The 20,074-nt window shown below is 54.2% G+C and overlaps 4 protein-coding genes across 4 annotated transcripts; 3 read left to right on the plus strand and 1 right to left on the minus strand.

Annotated features, from left to right (window-relative positions):
- Positions 1–93: 93 nt before the first annotated feature.
- Positions 94–1,897, plus strand: M406DRAFT_108037 (uncharacterized protein; the record flags this gene model as incomplete). The annotated part of the gene is made up of 4 exons (XM_040915277.1): positions 94–106; positions 186–322; positions 473–958; positions 1,022–1,897. The coding sequence occupies 4 exons, from the start codon at positions 94–96 to the stop codon at positions 1,205–1,207; spliced, it is 822 nt and encodes a 273-aa protein (XP_040773778.1). The 3' UTR covers positions 1,208–1,897.
- Positions 1,898–6,718: 4,821 nt separating this feature from the next.
- On the plus strand, positions 6,719–8,285 carry M406DRAFT_333172 (family 16 glycoside hydrolase; the record flags this gene model as incomplete). The annotated part of the gene is made up of 2 exons (XM_040920821.1): positions 6,719–8,116; positions 8,247–8,285. 2 exons carry the CDS (start codon positions 6,719–6,721, stop codon positions 8,283–8,285), a joined length of 1,437 nt encoding a protein of 478 aa, XP_040773951.1.
- Positions 8,286–10,987: 2,702 nt separating this feature from the next.
- On the plus strand, positions 10,988–15,671 carry M406DRAFT_108039 (uncharacterized protein). Its single transcript, XM_040915278.1, has 3 exons — positions 10,988–12,409; positions 12,521–14,426; positions 14,569–15,671. Exons 1-3 carry the CDS (start codon positions 11,744–11,746, stop codon positions 15,519–15,521), a joined length of 3,525 nt encoding a protein of 1,174 aa, XP_040773952.1. The 5' UTR covers positions 10,988–11,743; the 3' UTR covers positions 15,522–15,671.
- A 746-nt stretch (positions 15,672–16,417) lies between these two features.
- On the minus strand, positions 16,418–17,676 carry M406DRAFT_72789 (uncharacterized protein; the record flags this gene model as incomplete). The annotated part of the gene is made up of 3 exons (XM_040925578.1): positions 16,418–16,624; positions 16,761–17,095; positions 17,175–17,676. 3 exons carry the CDS (start codon positions 17,674–17,676, stop codon positions 16,418–16,420), a joined length of 1,044 nt encoding a protein of 347 aa, XP_040773779.1.
- Positions 17,677–20,074: the final 2,398 nt, after the last annotated feature.

Below are 20,074 nucleotides of genomic sequence, written 5' to 3' on the forward strand. Positions count from 1 at the left end.
TATCTCTCCCCGTCGTTCACCTCGTGGCATCCCCCCTTACACGCATACCCTCTCACGCGAATTAATGGTGGCATCGAGCCCGATTCGATCAAAATGTCGACCGCATGTCTGTGCTCGCCAGATTCCAACCCCTTGCGTTGGTAAACCCTGTTGTTGGCTTCTACGGGGCTGACTTGCATGGATAGTATCCCACGATGAGGTGCTTCAGTACACCAGTATGATCGACCACATCCTCAAAACCTCCGATCTCGACACTGTCTCTAGAAAGAAGGTTCGGAAGGGGCTGGAGCGACAGCTTGGAAGGGACCTCAGCGAGCAGAAGGTACGTTTGTCTTGTGCCTACATCGCCCCCTCGCCCCCTCGCCCCCTCGTCCCCTACCTCATCTCTCTGCAAACGCATTCCCCCCTTACCTCTCCCTTCTTCCCCTTTCTGCAAGGCCTCCCAGACCTGACCAGCCGATTCGCATATTAGGATGCGATCAAGGTCTTGATCGAACAGCGCTTCGACGCCATCGCCGACACCCTACCCACCCCTCCGCCCCACAGCAACGGCGCAGATGCTACAGATGATGGCTTCAACGGTGTTAAGCACGAAGACGACGAGCCTGATGCCTATGGCGACGATGATGTGTCGCAGGAGATCCAGGTCTCCACTTTTCCGAGCAAGAAGCGGAGCTCTTCTATGGTTGAAGATGAGGACGCCCGCCTCGCGCGCGAACTTCAGGCACAAGAGAATCAGCTGGCGCGCGGCCGTCAGACGAGGGGTGGCCACAGCACACCCAAACCCAAGCCCAAGCAGAAGCAGAAGAAGAAGAGTTCCACCAAGGTGAAGGCTGGCGATGATAGCGATGTCGACACCGAGGACTCTGCCACCCCCAAGAAGCGCAAGGCTGGCGGCGGTTTTCAGAAGGAATTCAACCTGAGTTACGCGCTCTCTGAACTCGTGGGCATGGAGCGGGTACGTACTATGTCTGAAATTTTGTCTGCTACGTGGTACAGAAGAGCTAATCTACGTGGGCAGCTATCTCGACCACAGGTCGTCAAGAAGCTGTGGGAGCACATCAAGGCCAACGACCTGCAGGAGCCAACTGACAAGCGCCAGATACGATGTGATGAGCGCATGCAGGCCGTCTTCAAGCAGAGCAGCGTCAACATGTTCCAGATGAACAAGCTCATCGGAAATCACCTCTACCCGATCGAAGAGTAGACTGCATACTGCTTGGGAATGCTTGCTGCATGGCACTAACCCCCTCCCCCGCGGGCCCCTCTCTCGAAAGAGTCTCAAACATATACGACGTAACTTGAGCACAGTCCCGGCTTTATGGATGGGCGTAATAGGAAACAGGACAGCATCCGCTCAGTTTAATTCCCCTTTCACCACAATCACGGCTCGGTTGTACTGCGTTGATTTTTGGCTGGCGTTCTTGAGTTGACGACTTGAACGAATTGCATACAAAGGCCGTGTGGTGAGATACAGTTGGCCTCGAAGATTAAATGAGCTAGCTCCTCCAAGTCTGAGCCAACTTCTCTACTTAGTCACGGTGACGGCTTTGTGGGATTATCAGGCCACACGGCGGCGGGAAAATACATTGGGCGAGATCAAGGGCTTAATATCTTCGCTTTCTTTTTTTGACAGACAGGAGGGCTTGGTGGCCTCCTCACAGCATGACGGATCCGGTGGTTCTGTACTATGCAGGGGATTGATTATTCTGTCCCGAGTTCCTCTGTTTTTTCTTTTTGTTCTTTGGGACGGGCCTCAAGGCCATGGAATGAATGGGGATCGACTCGGCATTGGGTGGATGTACAGTACACTACGTAGCTTCACCAGCTGGGGGACAAAAAACACAAATAACTCGCCAATTTGGAAGGAACCAGATTGGAACGGGTCTATTTACGATCAGTGCCTGTGACAGTACCAGTATTTTGCAAAGTATGGGCATAGCTCAGTCTTGCTTCTTGGGGTCACCAGTGACGTTGGTTAGTCAGACCGGCGAGTGAGTCGTGGTGGGTTACACCCTGGACATTACCTGGCGGGGTCCCCGTGGTGGTGGTGCCGGCATGCAATAGGCTCATGATTGGCTCGTGGGCCCGCCAAGCCTTTATCATCTCACCCCGTCATTATGAGGCAGCGCCCGCCAGCAGAACTTCTTCGACCTGGTGCTCATTCATCAGCCAAAATTCAGGCTAGCCCCTCCAACAACTCAATTGCCACACGCATTGGTAAGCCTACGACCTCGAAGCATCCCAACATCCTTCGCCAGCTATCTATAAGGGCCAGGGCAAATACCATTCACCAGGCAGCTTGACCACGCCGGGCTGTGCATTCTTCAAGAATATCGCATACGGCACATACGTCTTGCGCCTCATTTCGCCCACCAGACACCTGAAGGAAACCACGCAGCAGTCCTCAAAACACACTGCAAAAAGTATCTCAACAGGCATGGCTGACACGGGGACAGCTGTGCCTTCAGGACCACCTGGGGACAGGTCTCATGGCGAAGGACACCGAGGCAGGGGCAGGGCCAGGGGCCAGAGAGGAGGGCGGGGCAGAGGCAGAGGGGACGGAGCTGGCTCACACCGTGGAGGCAACCGTGGTAGAGGACGGGGTGGCCACGGCGACAACTTGTCTGCAACAGAAGAGGGCAGCAGTTCTCAGGCAATACCTGCTCAGAAAGATGCCCTGTTAAGACCAACAGATCCAGAGCCCAAGCCACTAAAGGATGAGGCTGCACAAGAAGACGACGATGCCGACGCCGAGGTCTGCTTCATCTGCGCCAATCCCGTCCAACACCATGCGATCGCACCTTGCAACCACGTCACCTGCCACATCTGTGCCCTACGAATGCGAGCCCTCTACAAGACGAAAGACTGCCCACACTGTCGAACACCTGCCCCCTTTGTCATCTTCACGGACGACCCGTCGAAGCGGTTCGAGGAGTACACAGACACCGATTGCACCAGCGCAGATGAGAACATTGGCATACGCTATACAAATGAGGACATCGTGGGCGATACCGTCCTTCTTCTTCGATACAACTGCCCGGATGCGTCGTGCGACTTCGCTGGGCTCGGCTGGCCAGATCTGCACCGTCACGTTCGACAGACACATCATAAGAAGATGTGCGATCTGTGCACACGGAACAAGAAGGTCTTCACGCACGAGCACGAGCTGTTCACGGACAAGAGCTTGCACAAACACATGGCTCATGGTGACGATAAGCCGGGTGATGTCGCCCAGACAGGCTTCAGAGGCCACCCGCTCTGTGGTTTCTGCGGGGAGAGGTTCTATGACGACGATAAGCTCTACGAACACTGCCGCAACAAACACGAGAGGTGCTTCATCTGCGATAGGAGAGACTCCAGGTCACCTCACTACTACCTGAACTATGACAAGCTGGAGGAGCACTTTAAAAAGGACCATTACCTGTGTCTGGACAGGGAGTGCCTGGAGAAGAAGTTTGTCGTGTTTGATACCGAGATGGACCTCAAGGCTCACCAGCTCAGCGAACATGCCAACTCCTTATCCAAGGATGTTCGCAGAGATGCGCGGATGGTGGATATTTCTGGCTTTGACTTCCGGCAACCCTACCAAGAAGAGAGGAGAGGGGGCAGGTCGGGAGGTGGAAGGGAAGGGCGAGAAGGTCGTGGCAGAGGAAGGGACCCTAACGCCGAGCCACTCCCACGCACCTCAGCGCAGCCGCTCTCCAGGGCCGAGCTCGCGCTGCAGAGGATGACTGCCCAGGAAGGACCCAGGAGCATCCACTCGGCGCAGTCGATATCTAACCGCACCTTTGGCGGACAGCTCACGACTACCTCCAATACATCTGGTCCAACACCTGCAGCCCGTCAGAACGGTGCTGCTGCTTCCACCTCGATCCAATCGCCAGCACCTCTCGCAGACTCGTTTGCCGCTCTGTCCGTTACAGACCAATCCAATCTCTCTCCTCAGGACCGAGCACGCCTGGTCCGTCATGGGGCCGTGGTTGAACGTGCGTCCAATCTCCTCGGCAACGACCAGACCAAGATGAACACCTTCCGGTCTCACATTTCCTCCTACAAGTCTGGCAGCGTGACCGCATCTCAGCTCATCGATGCCTTCTTTGCCCTCTTTACTGACACTTCGTCCACTGCCCTTGGCACGCTTGTACGCGAGGTCGCCGACTTATTTGAGGACAAGACGAAGGCTGATGCACTGCGGAAGGCTTGGCAGGACTGGAGAGCTATCAACGAGGACTACCCTTCGCTCCCTGGCCTGGGCGGCATGCATGGTGCTACAACATCCAGTTCTGGTTGGGCGACTGCGGCGTCGGCCGGCCCTACTCTGCATCCTGGTACGGGCGGCGGCGCAGCTGCAAGGGAGAAGATCAACACGCGTGTTCTCAAGCTGAAGAAGAGCACCCGCAGAGGCGGTAGCGCAAGCGTTCCTGGCTCGGCGCCTGCGGTTGCTGGGCCCAGTAGCATACAATGGGCGGCCAATGCGCCCTCGTCTCGTGGGACTTCAGCGGTGGCCTCGTCGTCTGCGTTTCCCGCCCTGCCAAGCTCGAAGGATACCAACGCTTCCAAGGCCAAGGGGACTCCCTTCTGGATCGGTGGTACCCAGCCAGCATCCGCTTCCTCCGCTTCCGTTACTCCAAAGAGCGTCCCACAATCATCCGGGACCTCAACACCAGTTAGGAAGACAGGTGGGGGACCCGTGCCTGCGAAGAGTCAAGAAGCTTTCCCTTCCCTCCCCGCTGGGCCCAAGGTGCACACGAGCATCTTCACCCCTGGTCTCAGAGGCCGACCAGTGAGGTCTGATTTTGGTGTGAACCATGACACGGGGTTTTCATGGGGCGGAGGTAGTGGCAGCGATGCAGCAGCTGCGGGGGAGAATGCCGAGCCAGGGGCCGAGGCGGATGGCGGCGGCGGTGGTGGTGGTGGCAAGGGAAAAAAGAAAAAGAAGGGCAAGCAGGTCCTGGCTGCTTGGGGATAGGACGCAGCGGAGAGATGACTCCACATGTCGTGAGGCTGACGATGGAGCTGTAACTGTGAGGAGCAACCTCACCAACCTTGATGTCAACAAAAAGCTGGGCGTGCGTTTCGAAGTTGTCAGCAGGAGCCGATGCCAGACAATGGGTCGAGCGGAGGAGTCTTGGGAGTACAAGTCATGTATGTACTAACTGGAGTTATTCTGTCATACTGCAGCACAATACAAGCGACTTTGTGTCCCCTCGGCCCCCCTGCACTGCATTTGGGCTTTCGAAGAATTTGTTCAGGGCTGGGAGGTAGGAAATTTCTCCTCCAGCTGTCTCTCTACTGCGTAGTCTTCTGCCTTGACATTCTACGACTACACCTACCGTCGTCGAGGCAGCGTATGGCGACATTCCATCAGGGCATTGGCACACCGCAGACCACTGCCAAGAACTGCATAACGTACCTCTGTTTCTCCACCATACAATTTATTCATTCTCACCTCAGTCTCTTGGCAGTGAGAGAGGCTGAGGTCTGTGAGACTGTATCGGTTGTCTGACCTGACCGACTATCCAAGTTGTAACCGAAGTGGGTGGATGCGCGCCGTGATTACCTCTGGGCAGAGGCTGCTGATCCACTTTTTCACAACACCCAAAGTCAATGCCTTGGTGGGTGTAACGGTGAGAATGAGATGGGTCTGGTGGAACCGGCAGCTGGGCTATTCATAGTTTTAAGTTTTTCCTTTGTTTTTACTTTTTCGTTTCTCATGGCTCTCAGTCTCAATGCTTCTCACCGTGTCTTTCTTGCATGAGTTTATGGGCGATTCAGTTCTGGTCTCGTCTTCCCGCCTCTTTTTTTGCCTTTTTTTTTTTTTCTTTCTTTCTCTCTTTTTCTTTTCTTGTCACTCTTCCATCTTGTCGATTCGCATCCAGTGATGGTTCTCTTTCTTCAACGGCTGACTCGTAATTCTGACAACAGGGTTTTGGTGTTCGCGGCATCAACAGGCTTGATCTTCTAACAGCTCTCTGCCAGCTCGCAATGATGCCACTGATACATAATCATGACTGCTGATCTCCGTACAATGCTACCAAGGACAAGACTGCCAGGGCCAACGGCACACCCCTCCAGCCTATGTAGAGTATCACACGGGTCATGTGTCAATGAGACCTCCCCACGTGTGAAAGGGCCTCAGTTCATCAGCCGGCGGGCCATCAGACCCACATGCTCGATGTGAGAGCTGGCGATGTCGGGCCTGGTTTCCGGGCCTGATAGGGCGATCGTAGGCCTGAAGGTTTGGCTGAGAATATGTCTTTTAGTGATGCTGTCCAGTGTACAAATTTGGAGATGACGATGGGTCAAACAGGTGTGGAGGTGGTAGAGTGTGTATTAGGGATGGGTCAGGAGGTCGGCGTCTGTTTAGGAGGGCAACTGATTTGGGCCCCTCTGGAAACCAAATCGCGTCGTGATCAGGTAGGATATGGTTTTCTTATAAGAGTGCTCCCTATCTCAAAGACCGATTTGGCATTACAGGTTATTTGCAGACGGTGAAGGCCTGGGGCTTCTTTTTGTGTTTTCCTGCTCTTCGATTTTTAGGCTGGACCATATTTGTTTTTCCTTTTCTTTTGTCTTCTATTGCAGCTGGATTGTCTGCCTTCTGGCCTCCTGTCACACACTCTCTTTCAAATCCTGTCCTCTAGTATCAGGTATACTATGAGGCTTGTATTTCCATCTCTCTTTATCTGAGTTTGTTTTTCCTTTTTGTTTCAAGATGGCCAGACCATCCATTCTGGGCCTGGCTGCCCTTACAACAACTGTCGCTCAGGTGGTGACAGCAGCAACTTCATCTTACACCCTGGAGGACACGTTCGACTCATCTAATTTCTTCGACTCCTTCACATGGTTCACAGACGCCGACCCAACGGCTGGATTCGTGTCGTACCAGGACCAGTCGAGCGCCACGTCGGCCGGGCTGGCGACCATCGCCAACAACCAGGTCCGCCTAGGCGTTGATTCCACGTCAACGGTGGACAGCTCCACGCTCAGTGCATATGTCGGGGGCGACACCTCTGTGGGCGGGCGCAAGTCGGTGCGGCTACAGTCCAAGAAGACATACACCAAGATGCTCATGGTGGCGGATATCGAACACATGCCGGTTGGGTGTGGCACCTGGCCCGCACTGTGGACGTGGGGCACTGGCTCGTGGCCTGCAGACGGCGAGATTGATATTATCGAGGGGGCAAACTCGCAGACCACCAACGCGATGACTCTCCACACCTCGGCAGGCTGCACGCCGTCCAACAGCGGCCAGGATCCCGGGACGAGCTGGTACGACGGCAGCACTGGCGACTGCAGCGCCGACAGCGGCAGCACGGGGTGTCCTCAGCGAGGCACATCGACATCCAACTTCGGCGCTGGCTTCAACAGCGCCCAGGGCGGCGTGTACGCGATGGAGTGGACGGACGCTGCCATCAGCATCTGGTTCTGGCCGCGCAGCTCGATCCCCAGCGGCATCAGCTCCTCTTCGACGGTCGACACGGGCAGCCTGGGCACGCCGCTGGCGCGGTTCGAGGGCGGCAGCGGGTGCGACATCGCGAGTCACTTTCAGGGCCATGTCATTACCATCAACACGGCGCTGTGCGGGCAGTGGGCTGGCAAGGCGTGGGCTGCGGACGGGACGTGTGCGAGCCAGGCGGACTCTTGCGCGGCGTGGGTGGCGAACAACCCGGGTGCTTTTGCGGATGCGTACTGGTTGTTTAACTCGATCAAGGTCTACACTGCCGGGGCGAGCTCGACTAATTCGAGCTCGACGGCTGCCTCGACGAAGCGAGACCCTGTGATGGACTTTAGGATCGGGACGACGGTGGCTGGCAGTGGTGGTGCAGGAGGAGGAGGACGAGGAGGCGAGGAGGCGCCTTGGGAAGCGGGAAGGGGAGGGACACAACAAACTGCAGATTCGACTTTGGTCGCGGACATGGGACAGAAGCGTGGTTTGTCTGAGGTCTTTGACGGCGTGAAAGACGTTTGGGACGATGCCAAGAATGATGGGAAGAATGCTTGGGACACTGCCAAGAACTCTATTGGAGGGTCTTCTACAGATGAAAACGAAGACAGGGATCAGGACGAGATGGCGTCCACGACGTCTGATGCAAGACCTCTGAGGGAATCTGTGAGTACTGGTCAGCCTTCTGCTGCTACTGCGACAGGAGACAACGCCCCTATTGCGTCCGCAACTCGATTGGCTTCGGATGCAAACATGACGGCGTCGTCTGGAGGCATTTATGACTCGCCAACCTCAGGTCGCTCTGGATTCGAGGATCAAGACAGTGCACGTGTGATTCCTAGTGCAAGCACGAGTGTCCCTCTGTCGTCTGCGGTAAGGAAGAGATACAGCTTCCGGCAACTGGCAGCCCGTGCTGCTGCTGCTGCTGCTCCAGAGGGAGGTCGAGGCCTCTGGAAGACAGCTGGGAGTGCGACAGTAGATGGAAGGGGGCAGAAGGCGTATGGTAGAAGCACGGGCTGCTCTAGGAGGACCGAGGACAGGAAGGGTGTGGTCTGTGAGAGAAGATCTGTTTCTGGGAAACTGGCGAGGGTGTTTGTGGGTTGAAATGGTGTTCTAGACGTTTTTCTCATTTTCTGTCTGTCGGTTTTTTGTTTTCTCTCTCTCTCTCTCTCTCTCTCTCTCTTCGGTGGCATTTGTTGGGAGTTTTGAGTTTTTGTTTGATTCAAAATGGATTCGTTACTGAATCGGCTATCGTGGTCCAATACTATAAAGTAAGGAGCAAGTAAAGACTGCTTCTGACAGATTGCCGTATAAGGTGACTATGCTTCTGTTCTGAACTGGACTTTGCAAGTGTATATGAGGATGAACTCTTGCCCTTGGCCCTCACGGCCCTGTATCCGGACTGGTCGTTGTGAGTCGGGGAAATGAACTACGAGGTAGGACCGAAGTGGTGATCACATAACTGAGTAACACAACCGTGAGACTGGCTTTCACTTTAATTATGTTTCTGAAGACAGACGTGACAAGTAGATAATTACTGAGAGAGTTGACGATAACCTCCACTGCTCTCTCACTCTGTCACTGCTGTGAATACTGATTGCCTACACAGCAGATCTGTGGTGAGCTCGCAAAGGCATGATGCACTCCAGGAGAGAGAAAACCCTAACCAAATTAACATTCGGTGCGCGGGGAAAGCTTCCATAGCACGACATCGCCACTGTCGAATTGGCCCCGTCAGGGAGGGCAGTGCTAGTGCAGCGAACCACCCCTCCTTCTCCCCCTTCCTTGCAGAGGGCCGATCCGAGCACGCCAGGCTCTATAGCCTTTATGCACATACTATAGTCCGTATGCAGGTCCCAGGAGTCCCAGGAGTCGCCACACAGGGTTCTGGGCGCTTGGTTGGTGAGTTGGGACTGACGACGACTATGACGGGGTCTCAAGGAGGCTTCAGGGCAAATGTGAAACAAGTACAACGCGGCTGATTGTTGCTGTTGGTGGAAATGAATACCTGACGAATTGTACGTTGTGGATGGATTGTAGTACAGACAGTATGAGAGACGGGCTATCATGGTAATCGCAAGGCATTCCTTCAGGATGCGTGGGAGGATGGATGGAAGTGAGATCTAGTGTACAGTACTTTGTCATACATCCCAAGTACTGACCAACACAGAAGCTGTACTATGGTATGTCAATCGATGATGGTTCGATGCAGCCTGTCAATAGAGACTCGTCCCATACTGTAAAAAGCGTCTCGATGTCGTCAGCTCTACCGCTTCGCCCGCAACCCCCCCCCCCCCTTCTCCTCTCCCACAACGCAGCTCCTGATGCGGGTCGACTGGTTATTTTTCCTTTCTTCGATTTATTGATTCATTTATACATCGATCTATCGATGAGCTGGACTTTTAAGAGGGGAGACACGAGAGAAAGTGGACAGACATGAACGAAGAAAGAACAATTTTTTGACGGATTTGGACGGCTCAGATCAGGAGAAAATTGACTCGCCGCTTGTCATCCCACACCGCAGACAGGATGAGACTAAGTTCACCCCCTGGCGTGCTTCGGAGACGGGGAATAGGGAACGTGCTCAGCCCCGTCTCATCCGAGAACGTTTGTGAATAATGATCAGATTTTCTTTTAGCCTGTACCGGGGCTGAATGGTAGATACGTCGTACAAAGGCAACAAGAGACCATTCGTAATCTCATGGTCATAGAAAACAGCATGGGAATGATTGTTTGCGTGAATGCAGAAGAAGAAAGAGAAATAGACGGAGTGACTTTGCGACGAGAAGAAGAAGGAGGATATGGGATACTTGATGGGCGAGGTTGAGTTGAGCTTGCTTTGGGGGTGTTGTTGAACAAAGACTAAAACATCACTTGCGCAACGCAACACATGGGTGGGTCAGACTTTCAAGTTCACCCCCCTTCCTCTCTTCCTCGTATGCCGCTGATGGCCTATTCATTCCTTTGAGCGACTGCTTGGCTGATTGGCTGGCAGAGGCAGGCTCCCTAAGAGCTAGTGTGGAGTCGATCCGAGTCTGTCGGATTCCACAAGGGACCCCCCCCCCCCCCAAAGAAACCCCACAGTGAGAACAATCAGGGGACCACTAGGGGACCACTGACACTGGAATTGACTGAGAGGCTCGCTGGGGGATCTTCCTGGGGGTGCCACTGACCACCCCTGGACTTCTTCTCAGTGCAGTGCGGGTGGCCCACAATAGGTACCGCGCCCGGCCCAGCCTAGCCCAGCCCCAAACCCAGAGAGAGACGAGAGTGCCAGTGCCCGCTCCGAGTTGCCCAGGTGCCTCAGCAACTGCAACAACCGAAGCCTGTTGTCTCACCCACACCCCCCAACCCACACATTCAATAATACTCGCACACCCACCTCCTCGCTCTCTCACACACACACATTTGGGTGCAGGTGCAGCGCAGCCACACGCCATACCTGCCGTAGTACCTACCTCACATCAGCCAGCCCCCTTCGAAACATCACCCCCTTCTTCCATCTTCCGTTTTCTTTTCTACTCTCTTTCGCTTCTCCTCTTCCCCACTCAGCATCACCACTATCCCCATCATCATCATTTTCTTCTCGACAGTCCTAAACGAACGACTCCATCAGTTAACTGTCGTGACTGCTTCGCTGCATCCACGACGGACGACGCAGGACGGGGCCTAGAGTGCTACAAAAAAGGGAAGGAGAATAAGGAAAAATTAAAGGAAAAAAAAGATCAAGGGTCTCACACGCGAATCGGCCGAGTCTCCCTCCGCCCTGGCCTGATCTGGGCCGACCTCTCAACTTCAACAACTCACATTTCGATCCACTTCTGATCAAGGGACGACGACCAACGAAATACCTTCCATTCCCTTGGTATTGATACTGAAGCTATCGATCAACCCTCGACATCTTTCCTCCACGATACTACAGACACAAAGGAGAACTCGACGGTCGAGTACCTTCCCCTCCAGCGATACCTGGGACATCTTTGTGGGCGGGTCACATGGGCTGAGAGGCAGAAGAAGCTCCCTCTCGTCTAGCTTGCTCTCCCACCGCCTTCTCCTTCGACCCCTCCTCCTCCTCTCCACCTTGGCAACTTGTGCCTGCTTCGGCTCTCGTTGTTTCACCGACTCGACAAAAGATCCCCCTTGTCCCCTGCTCTACCCTGGCCTGGCCACAACCAATAATTATATATATAAAGAAGGACTTATACTACACATAACAAGTGGGCTCTTCCCGCAGTCCCACGGTCAATCCAATGTCGACGGTCCCCTCCTCCGCCTAGACGGTCACATCACAGAATGCTACGACGGCCTCCCACCGGCGAGGGTAGGCCTGTCGTCCAACAGCGCAAGAAGCTATGGGCTCTTGCTGCCCTCCTGCTGCCGTGGGCTCCTGTCGTCGACGCTGCTGACCTCCATCATCACCACCATGAACATCAACAGTCTCTCGACCGGCACCCTCAGGCCGTCATCTCACCCTGGCTGGACGCCGCTGCTGCCGCCGAGCATGGCCTCGACCGCAAGCCTGAGCACGAACGCTCCCCCCTCGAAGCCGACCGCGTCAAGCGCAATCTTGCAGCGACTGCCTTGACACACGACCTTATCCAGACGCCTCACGCCGCCCTGCGGAGGAAGTCCACATACTCCCAACCCATCCAGGCCCAGAAGGAGCCCTCTCGACACGAGGAGACCGACCTGGACCCCTTTCACGACCTTGTCTCTACCGATGCGAGCGCCATCTCTGCTGCAGCTCCGGATCTGTCCGTTGTAGCACCATCTGCCAGGCGACTGGAGGATTGGGAAGTAGAAGATTTCGTTCTCCTGGCGACCATCGACGGAGACCTGTATGCCACCGACCGGAAGTCGGGCCGCGAGCGCTGGCATATCTCCCTCGGCCAGCCCATGGTCGAGACCACACACCATCGCATCAACAGGTCCTCCTCCGCCGCCGGTGCTGATTTCAATGTGCTCGACCAGACCATCTGGGCTGTCGAGCCCACCCGGGACGGTCAGATCTACATGTGGGCCCCCGGCGAGGACCATGGTTTGGTCTACACCGGCCTCACCATGAAGAAGCTGGTCGAGGCCGCCCCCTCCAAGAACGAGGCCCTCTCCCTTGTCTACACCGGAGAGAAGAAGACCGTCCTCCTCACCCTCGACGCCGCCACCGGCCGGGCCATCAAGTGGTTCGGCCCCACTGCCTCCGCCGCCGCCGACGACTCCACCTGTGCCCGTCCCCAGGACACCGTCGCTGGTCTCGACGTCGAGGAGTGCAACACACGCACCATCACGCTGGGCCGCACCGAATACACTGTGGGCATCTCGGACGCACGTGGCTACGACATTGCCACCCTCAAGTATTCCGAGTGGACCCCAAATCTCTTCGACCAGGACCTGCTGGGCCAGTACTCGTCGACCCTGGACAAGCTCTACATCACCAGCCGGCCCGACGGCCGCGCCTATGCCTTTGAGTATGGCCGTGATACGGGTCGTTCGCAGTCCTTTGTCCAGTATTTTCCCTCGCCGATCGCCAAGGCTTTCGACATTGTCAGACCCATCCGCTCTTTCATGGATGATGCCCAGGACAACCCCCAGCTGGTGGCCCTGCCACAGCCTCCACCGCCACCCGCGTTCGAGCACCAGGAGCCCGGTCGAGAGAGCAAGATCTTCCTCAACAACACCGCCGGGAACTGGTTCGCCATGTCTGGCCTGTCCTACCCGCTCATCACGCAGGCACCCTCAGCCCTGATCAACCAAGTCCAGTGGTGGGAGGTGCACGATGACTTCAGCACGGCGCAGCTCACCAAAGCACTGGTGGGCCAGCACACTCTCGACAGTGCCTGGTCGAAGCCCGGCCAGCACAGACTGCCAACTCTCCCTGGGTCTCAGAACCTGTCGCCCAAGCTGGACAACCCCAGCGACCCAGACAATCCTACGCTAGCCATCGACGCGCCTGATCCAAGCAGCACAGTAATTGACATTGTCAAGAAGCTACCGCAGGATGCCCTTCAGCACACCACAGACCTCTTCACAAACCCGGCCATCTGGCTCATTCTTGCCATTGCGCTCGTCGTCTACCGCAAGGAATTCATCCGCTTTGTCCGAAACGGCTGGCATGAGATTGTGAGCGATGCGAAAAACTATCTGAAACGCAAGGGGTTCGAAGTGGACGTCGATGATGATTTAGCAGAAGACACACCAGAGACAGAGCGTGTTGAGGCCCGGGCTGCAGAGAAGGACCGCCCCTCCGCAGCGGATACCGCCCTGGAGGCCCCTGTCGAGCGCTCTGTTCCCCCGCTGCCGCCATTGGTCTCGCAGGAGGATGCAGTACCATTACCGGAAGAGGGCAAGGCTGGATCCACTGAAGAAAACGAACAGGGCCAGCCGGAAACGAAGAAGAAGAAGGCTCACCGCGGCCGCCGGGGCGGCAAAAATCACAAGAAGAAAAAGACGAGCCCTGATGCCTCTGTCGGTGATGTGCCTGACAATAGCGTGGACGAGGCGGTCGACATTGCCAAGAACATTGGCGAGCGCAGCCGGGGCCCTGAGCCGAATATTCAGACCTTGCCGTATGAGGTAGAAGATGTGTCCAACCCCATCCTGCGCATCGACGAGAGCCTCGAGGTGAACGAAGACCAGCAGCTCGGAACAGGGAGCAACGGTACGGTCGTGTACGCGGGCAAGTGGCAGGATAGACCCGTTGCCGTCAAGCGGATGCTGCGCGACTTTTATGACATCGCCTCACAGGAGACCAGGCTGCTCAGAGAAGTGGACCGACATCAAAATGTCATCCAGTACTTTGCGCAGCTGGAGCGTGGCCAGTTCATCTACATCGCCTTGGAGCTCTGCGAGGCGTCTCTGGCCGATGTCATGGAGAAGCCTCAACAGTTTAGACAGCTGGCGAGTGCAGGTGCCAAGGATACACTGGCTGTCCTGAAGCAGATCACTAAGGGCCTGGATCACCTGCACTCTCTACAAATTGGTGAGAAGTTTCCCCCTCCAAACCCCGCAAAACTTGACGCCCGTCTCCTCCAGTTGTATTGGCGTCGACTCGGCCCTTGGCAAAAGAAGCCATAAATGTAGCAAACAAACCTTACTAACTGCCTGCTTCTCCCGCAAATTAGTGCATCGCGACTTGAAGCCTCAGAATATTCTGATTACTAGAGACCGCAAGTCGGGCCGACCGCGCATCCTAGTGTCGGATTTTGGCCTGTGCAAGAAGCTCGAGGGCGGCCAGTCGTCATTTGGTGCTACCACCGCCCACGCGGCTGGCACGTCAGGCTGGCGGGCGCCCGAGCTGTTGCTGGACGACGAGACGCCGGCCTCCAGTGGCCCGATGCTGGCAGAGAGCTCCACGCACAGTGGTAACCACGGCAGCCAGGGGGCTGAGGTCACTCACAGACGCGTGACCCGATCAATCGATATCTTCTCGCTCGGTATCGTCTTCTTTTACGTCCTCACACAGGGCTCACACCCTTTTGACTGTGGCGACAAATACATGAGGGAATACAACATCAGGAAGGGCACTTATAGCCTCGCAAGGCTTGATGTGCTGGGCGACTACAGGTGCGAGGCGAAACATCTTGTCGGGACAATGATCAGCGCCAACCCCAAGGAGCGACCCAAGACAAAGGAGATCCTGGCACACCCTTTCTTCTGGGACGCACGCACCAGACTCCTCTTCCTCTGTGATGTATCTGACGCGTTCGAGAGGGAGCCGCGTGACCCGCCCAGCTGGGAACTAGAACAACTAGAACAGGGCGCACTCAAGGTCACCAAGGGCGACTTCCTGAGCAAACTTCACAAGGAATTTGTTGACTCCCTGGGCAAGCAGAGGAAATACACCGGCTCGAGGCTGCTTGATCTCCTGCGCGCTCTGCGCAACAAGAGGAACCATTACCTGGACATGTCGGAACCCCTGCAGAAGAAAGTAGGGTCTCTTCCGGAAGGATATTTGCTTTATTGGACGACACGGTTTCCGGATCTTTTGCTATACTGCTGGGGGCTTGTTCGGGATCTGGGCTGGCATGAGCTGGAACAATTCAAGGGGTATTATCAGCCTCCGGAGTCTGGGTGAATAGCGGTTCAGGTGGTCATCATATCAAAGCGTGTATGTGTGTGTGTTTTTGGAAAGCGACTACTTGGACTTAGGGCCGGATTTCTCAGCAGTTGGTGGATCTGCTCGGTTGATAGGTTCTTTGGAAATGATCAAAAGCTATGATTTCTTCTTCATCCTCAAGCCACATGATACTCTTCTCTCACTCTCGTGCCACTAAGTGTTCACGACTCAAAAATCCATTTGAGGTAATCCAAAATACTAGGAGGCTCTCACTGGGATCCAGCCCAAGGCATTGATTGCCATGATCATATAATCATCCTTACACAAATAGACCTGGCCCATTCATTGGACAGTGTTCCAAGTCTAGGGACAGTACCCAACAAAGGATTGACGCGCTCTCATCCTCTAACGCTTACTTACCAAATACCATGTTAATGTTAGAATGTTGCATGATGTTGTAAAACCGGTATCACTGAGAGACAGTTGATCATCCAATCGGAGATTTATGTACGCTCCCTACATGCCTGAGTAAGTAGACAAGGAAAAATCCCTAGGCTTTCATTATCGACAGGATCTCCCCAAATCATACACCAGCTGAGATTCAATATCTAACCAGAAACAAATCTACAAAAATTCTAAATAATCTAGAAGATGACTTGATGTACTGACCCAGCCAGTTCAAAGTCCGTTCAGCACTATGCCCTAATAAATCATCTGATCCATAATGCATGATCTAGTAACACTCTCCACCACATGCTCCTGGCTCCGTACATGTGCCCTTCCATGTTCAATAATTAATTCCTGATGCCTTGTGGTTGATAAGTGCCCGGATGAACCAACACAAGAAAATTAACAAATCGACAACATCCATCTCATAAAACCTTCTTGCTCATTGATCTGGAACCAGATCAGTCTCAACCCCGCCTCTTGCCCGATCCCCTGCTGCTGCTGCTGCTGCTGCTGCTCGACCCACCAGCTTGGGCCAGCTCCTGCTTGAACCATTGTATGAGCTGCGAGAGGAAGCCCTCCAGACCCAAGGTGTGGTATCCTCCTTTCATGTCAACCATGTATTCACATGCCGACATGTGCTTTCGGGCCTCGTTGTAGTCTCCTGCCATGTACTGTAGGAGACAGCGAAAAAAAAAGTCATCAGAGATGAAATCGCCGGGAAAAGGAAAAAGAGAAAAGGAAAAGAGAAGAAATAAAAATAAGAAAGAAGAAGAACAAGCATGCACACCAGTCTTTCTGACAACTCACCTCATTGAATGCGAAAAACAAAGTCATTCCGATCACGTTATCCGTGACGGGCTGGCCAGCTTCAGGCATGGCCTCACGCATGGAGCGCAGACACTCTCCTTTATACTGCAGGGCCCGCTGCTCGTACATGTCGGCCTCCTGGTGGTTGCCGGACCTGCGCTGTGACTTCACAAGGTTTCGACACGACGCAAGAAAGATGCCCTGGAGGAGGCCCAGGTCCGTCAGGCAGAAGTTGACCCAGTGGGTTGTCATGCTGCGTCGGTACAAGGCGACGTCGATGGAATGCCGTGGGTGGTCGCAGGGGTTGTGGCGGCTGGGTATTAAAATTGTTATATCTGGGGCATCTCAGGGTTAGCAAGAGAATGTCATCATATTGTTGTACAGCATTCTCTCGAGAAGGTGGAAGAAGCATACAGTGGTCGAGAAGGTACTGTTCCCATGACGAGAGCTGGCCAGTAAAGGCGGAGCTCTGAGGGACCTGGGCAGAGTAGGAGAAGGAGGAGGAATAGGAGGAGTAGCCCTGCGTTGCGCTTCCCGTGGGCCTCTGGTATGTCACGGATGATGACGATGCTGAGTACAGGGACGATTCGATCTGCCCATCACCGCCCACGTCGTCGTAATAAGCCAGGTGCTCCGGCTGGAAATACCCAGAAGACTGTGGGTCCTTGCTGGAGCCCTCGCCAGCCTCCCTCGACCGCCTGCTCTTGGCGTGCGATGTGCGGGCCACGTGTGACCGGACGAGCTTCTTGTTGTCGGCCGTCTTGGCCTCGGCCGGGTCCGAGTACATGAAGAATTTGAGCTCTGGCCCCGGCTCTGGCGTGTCATGCCTAGCGCCCGTCTGGTCTCGCTTCTTGCCCTTGGAGGAAGACGAGCCGCTGCCGGAACTTCGGCCTGATCGCTTGCTGCTGGAGGACATGTCGGCCGTCTCCTTGGTGGTCTTGTGTTCGAGGCAGCCGTGCGCTGCTGGTGTCGACAGCGTGCTTGTCCATCGTGACCAACAGACCAAGACATGACGAGGCCTTGGTAATATACTAATAATATCACCAAGGCTTCCCAGTCCAGGCAGATGTCAAAAGTTTGCACAGGACTTTCCAACAGTGAAGGAAGAGCTGATTATGGAGGCAAGCAGGATAGGATGCGTGGCTGTGGGAGGAGGAGGGGAAGGGAAGCATCAATTACAAAACAGGACATAATCAGGAACGGTAAGTATTGAGGAGGAAGGGGGAAAACTGAGGAAAAGAAGGACTCGGGACACCACGTGGTATTAGGGGACAAGGAGACCAGAAGAACCATCTGACACTGACTCTGACAATGCTATTAAAGTCTGACCTTTGCACTGCCGCCGAAAAAAAAAAAAAGGCAGGTCTCGTATCGCCAGTTAGGCTGTTGTGTGTGTGTGAGAGAGAAAGGCTGCCGCCTGGCGCCGCATTAGACAACCGTCACCACATAGATGTAGATGCTGAGACAATGTATACATCTGCACTTCTAGATGCTCAATGTGGTAAGATTTCACAGTCCTTAACGTTTTGAGTCCCGCCCGGCAAAGGAAGGAGAGCCTGTTTGTAAGTGAAGAGATAAAATACAAACATCTCTACAGCTTGGGTCACGGATCTATACCATGCAAGGGGGATCTGGAAGCTACCGTCAGCTGTCGGCCCGTCGTCGTGTATCGCTCCATCAAGATTGGGCGATGATCATGTAATGATGGTTCGGCCTGGACGAGAGATTAGCGAGGTTCCTGAAGCCCTGATAGGTCAGTTTCCGTGCAGAGGAAGTACTTATGTGACAGCCGGCCAAGACTGAAAAGAGAAAGGAAGAGAGAGAGAGAGAATAGTATGACTGTAGATGTGGTAATACTCACTTAGCACACCATCAATTCAGCTGCTACGGAGAACCTTTTTTTTCCTTGTTTCGGTTTGCGTGTGGCAAGGAGGTGGAAGATCGAACCGAGACGCCGCACCCAGTTTCTTGGTGAGATTCTTACTGTACTGGGCGCGGCACAGCAAACAAAGAAAAGGCTCTGTATGGAGTCTCACCGGCAGAGGGATGGTTTTGCAAATCCATATACGGACAGAAAGGAGGAAGAAGGTTGGTGGTTCGGATAAAGACTGTCATTGTTTACCTTGTAAAATTTGTTAATGGCGTCTGGTGCCAATTTGATGGATGGTAAAGAGGACAGGGTGGAAGGGTGAAGGGGCAAAGGATTTCGCTGCCTCGAGACGCAAGTCTTACCAGAACAAAATTGCTCTTCGACAAAACAAAGAGCTATGTCCTGGGTATCAGACGAAAAGGGTTAGTCCAATTTTAGACTAAAAATGTAGACAAGAAGAAAGAGAACCAAAGACAGGAAACGGGGGAGAAGAAAGCGAAAAAGGAAAAAAAAAAAGGAAAAAGGAAAAAGGAAAAAGGAAAAAAGACCAGGGTTCTATTGGGTAGCCTGATGGATTTGTTGGTTTTCGAGTTCCCAGGACTTAGATCCGTAAGGCTGAGCCCAAGAAGGAGCCAGGCAACTCTTAAAATTACAATACGGACCAACGTGTTTTGTTTTAGTCTTTTTAACCCACTCCACCCGCCCCTTGTGTGTGGCCACATTGGGTTTCTTGATGTCTCTGCCAATGGAACGAGGTCTTCCAGTTGAACCATCCAATCATGATTGTCGATTTGTAGATGACGCCTCGGCCGATACAGCCGAGCTGATCCTCCATAGGATTAGGGACCAACATGCAGAATCCCGATAGGCCCATCGTTGATGCCATGCAGGATGATGGCATAAGGACTGAACTGACAAAAGTTACACAAGGGACAAGGGGGGTGGGGGGAGTGAAGTGGGAAAGGTGGGAAAAAGAACGAAGGCCCTCTCTCTACCACGGAGGGAACACGGTTCGAGGTGAGCAGTCCTACTTAATCAAGGAAACGCAGGTCTTCCCGCTCGATGCCGTCAGCATTTAGTCCCCGAAGAAGAGCGCTCCCATGTGGCGATCAACTCAATTGCAGGAGAATTCGCGTGCCTAGATCCTTCCTTATGGACCACAACGTCCCAAATCATCCATTTCATGTTCTCGTTCTGCATGTTTCAAGTGGGACTAGGACCTTTAGGACTGGTCTTCAGTCCCAGTCAGAGGAAAGGAAACAGCTGATATCGAACAAGATGATGAATTGTCAATGAGCACGTGGGTCAAATGGCGGCCTGGTTTAGGCTTTCAAGAACAAGAATACAATGAAGTCGACTGGATAATCTAGGACTCGCGTACATATTAGGATGAAGGAGTATGTGGCCTTGAGACTGACATGGAGTTTGAGGAAAAGGCAGCAGA

The sequence above is a fragment of the Cryphonectria parasitica genome (genome assembly GCF_011745365.1).
Source record: "Cryphonectria parasitica EP155 unplaced genomic scaffold M406scaffold_7, whole genome shotgun sequence".
In the NCBI taxonomy this organism is placed as follows: Eukaryota; Fungi; Ascomycota; class Sordariomycetes; order Diaporthales; family Cryphonectriaceae; genus Cryphonectria; species Cryphonectria parasitica.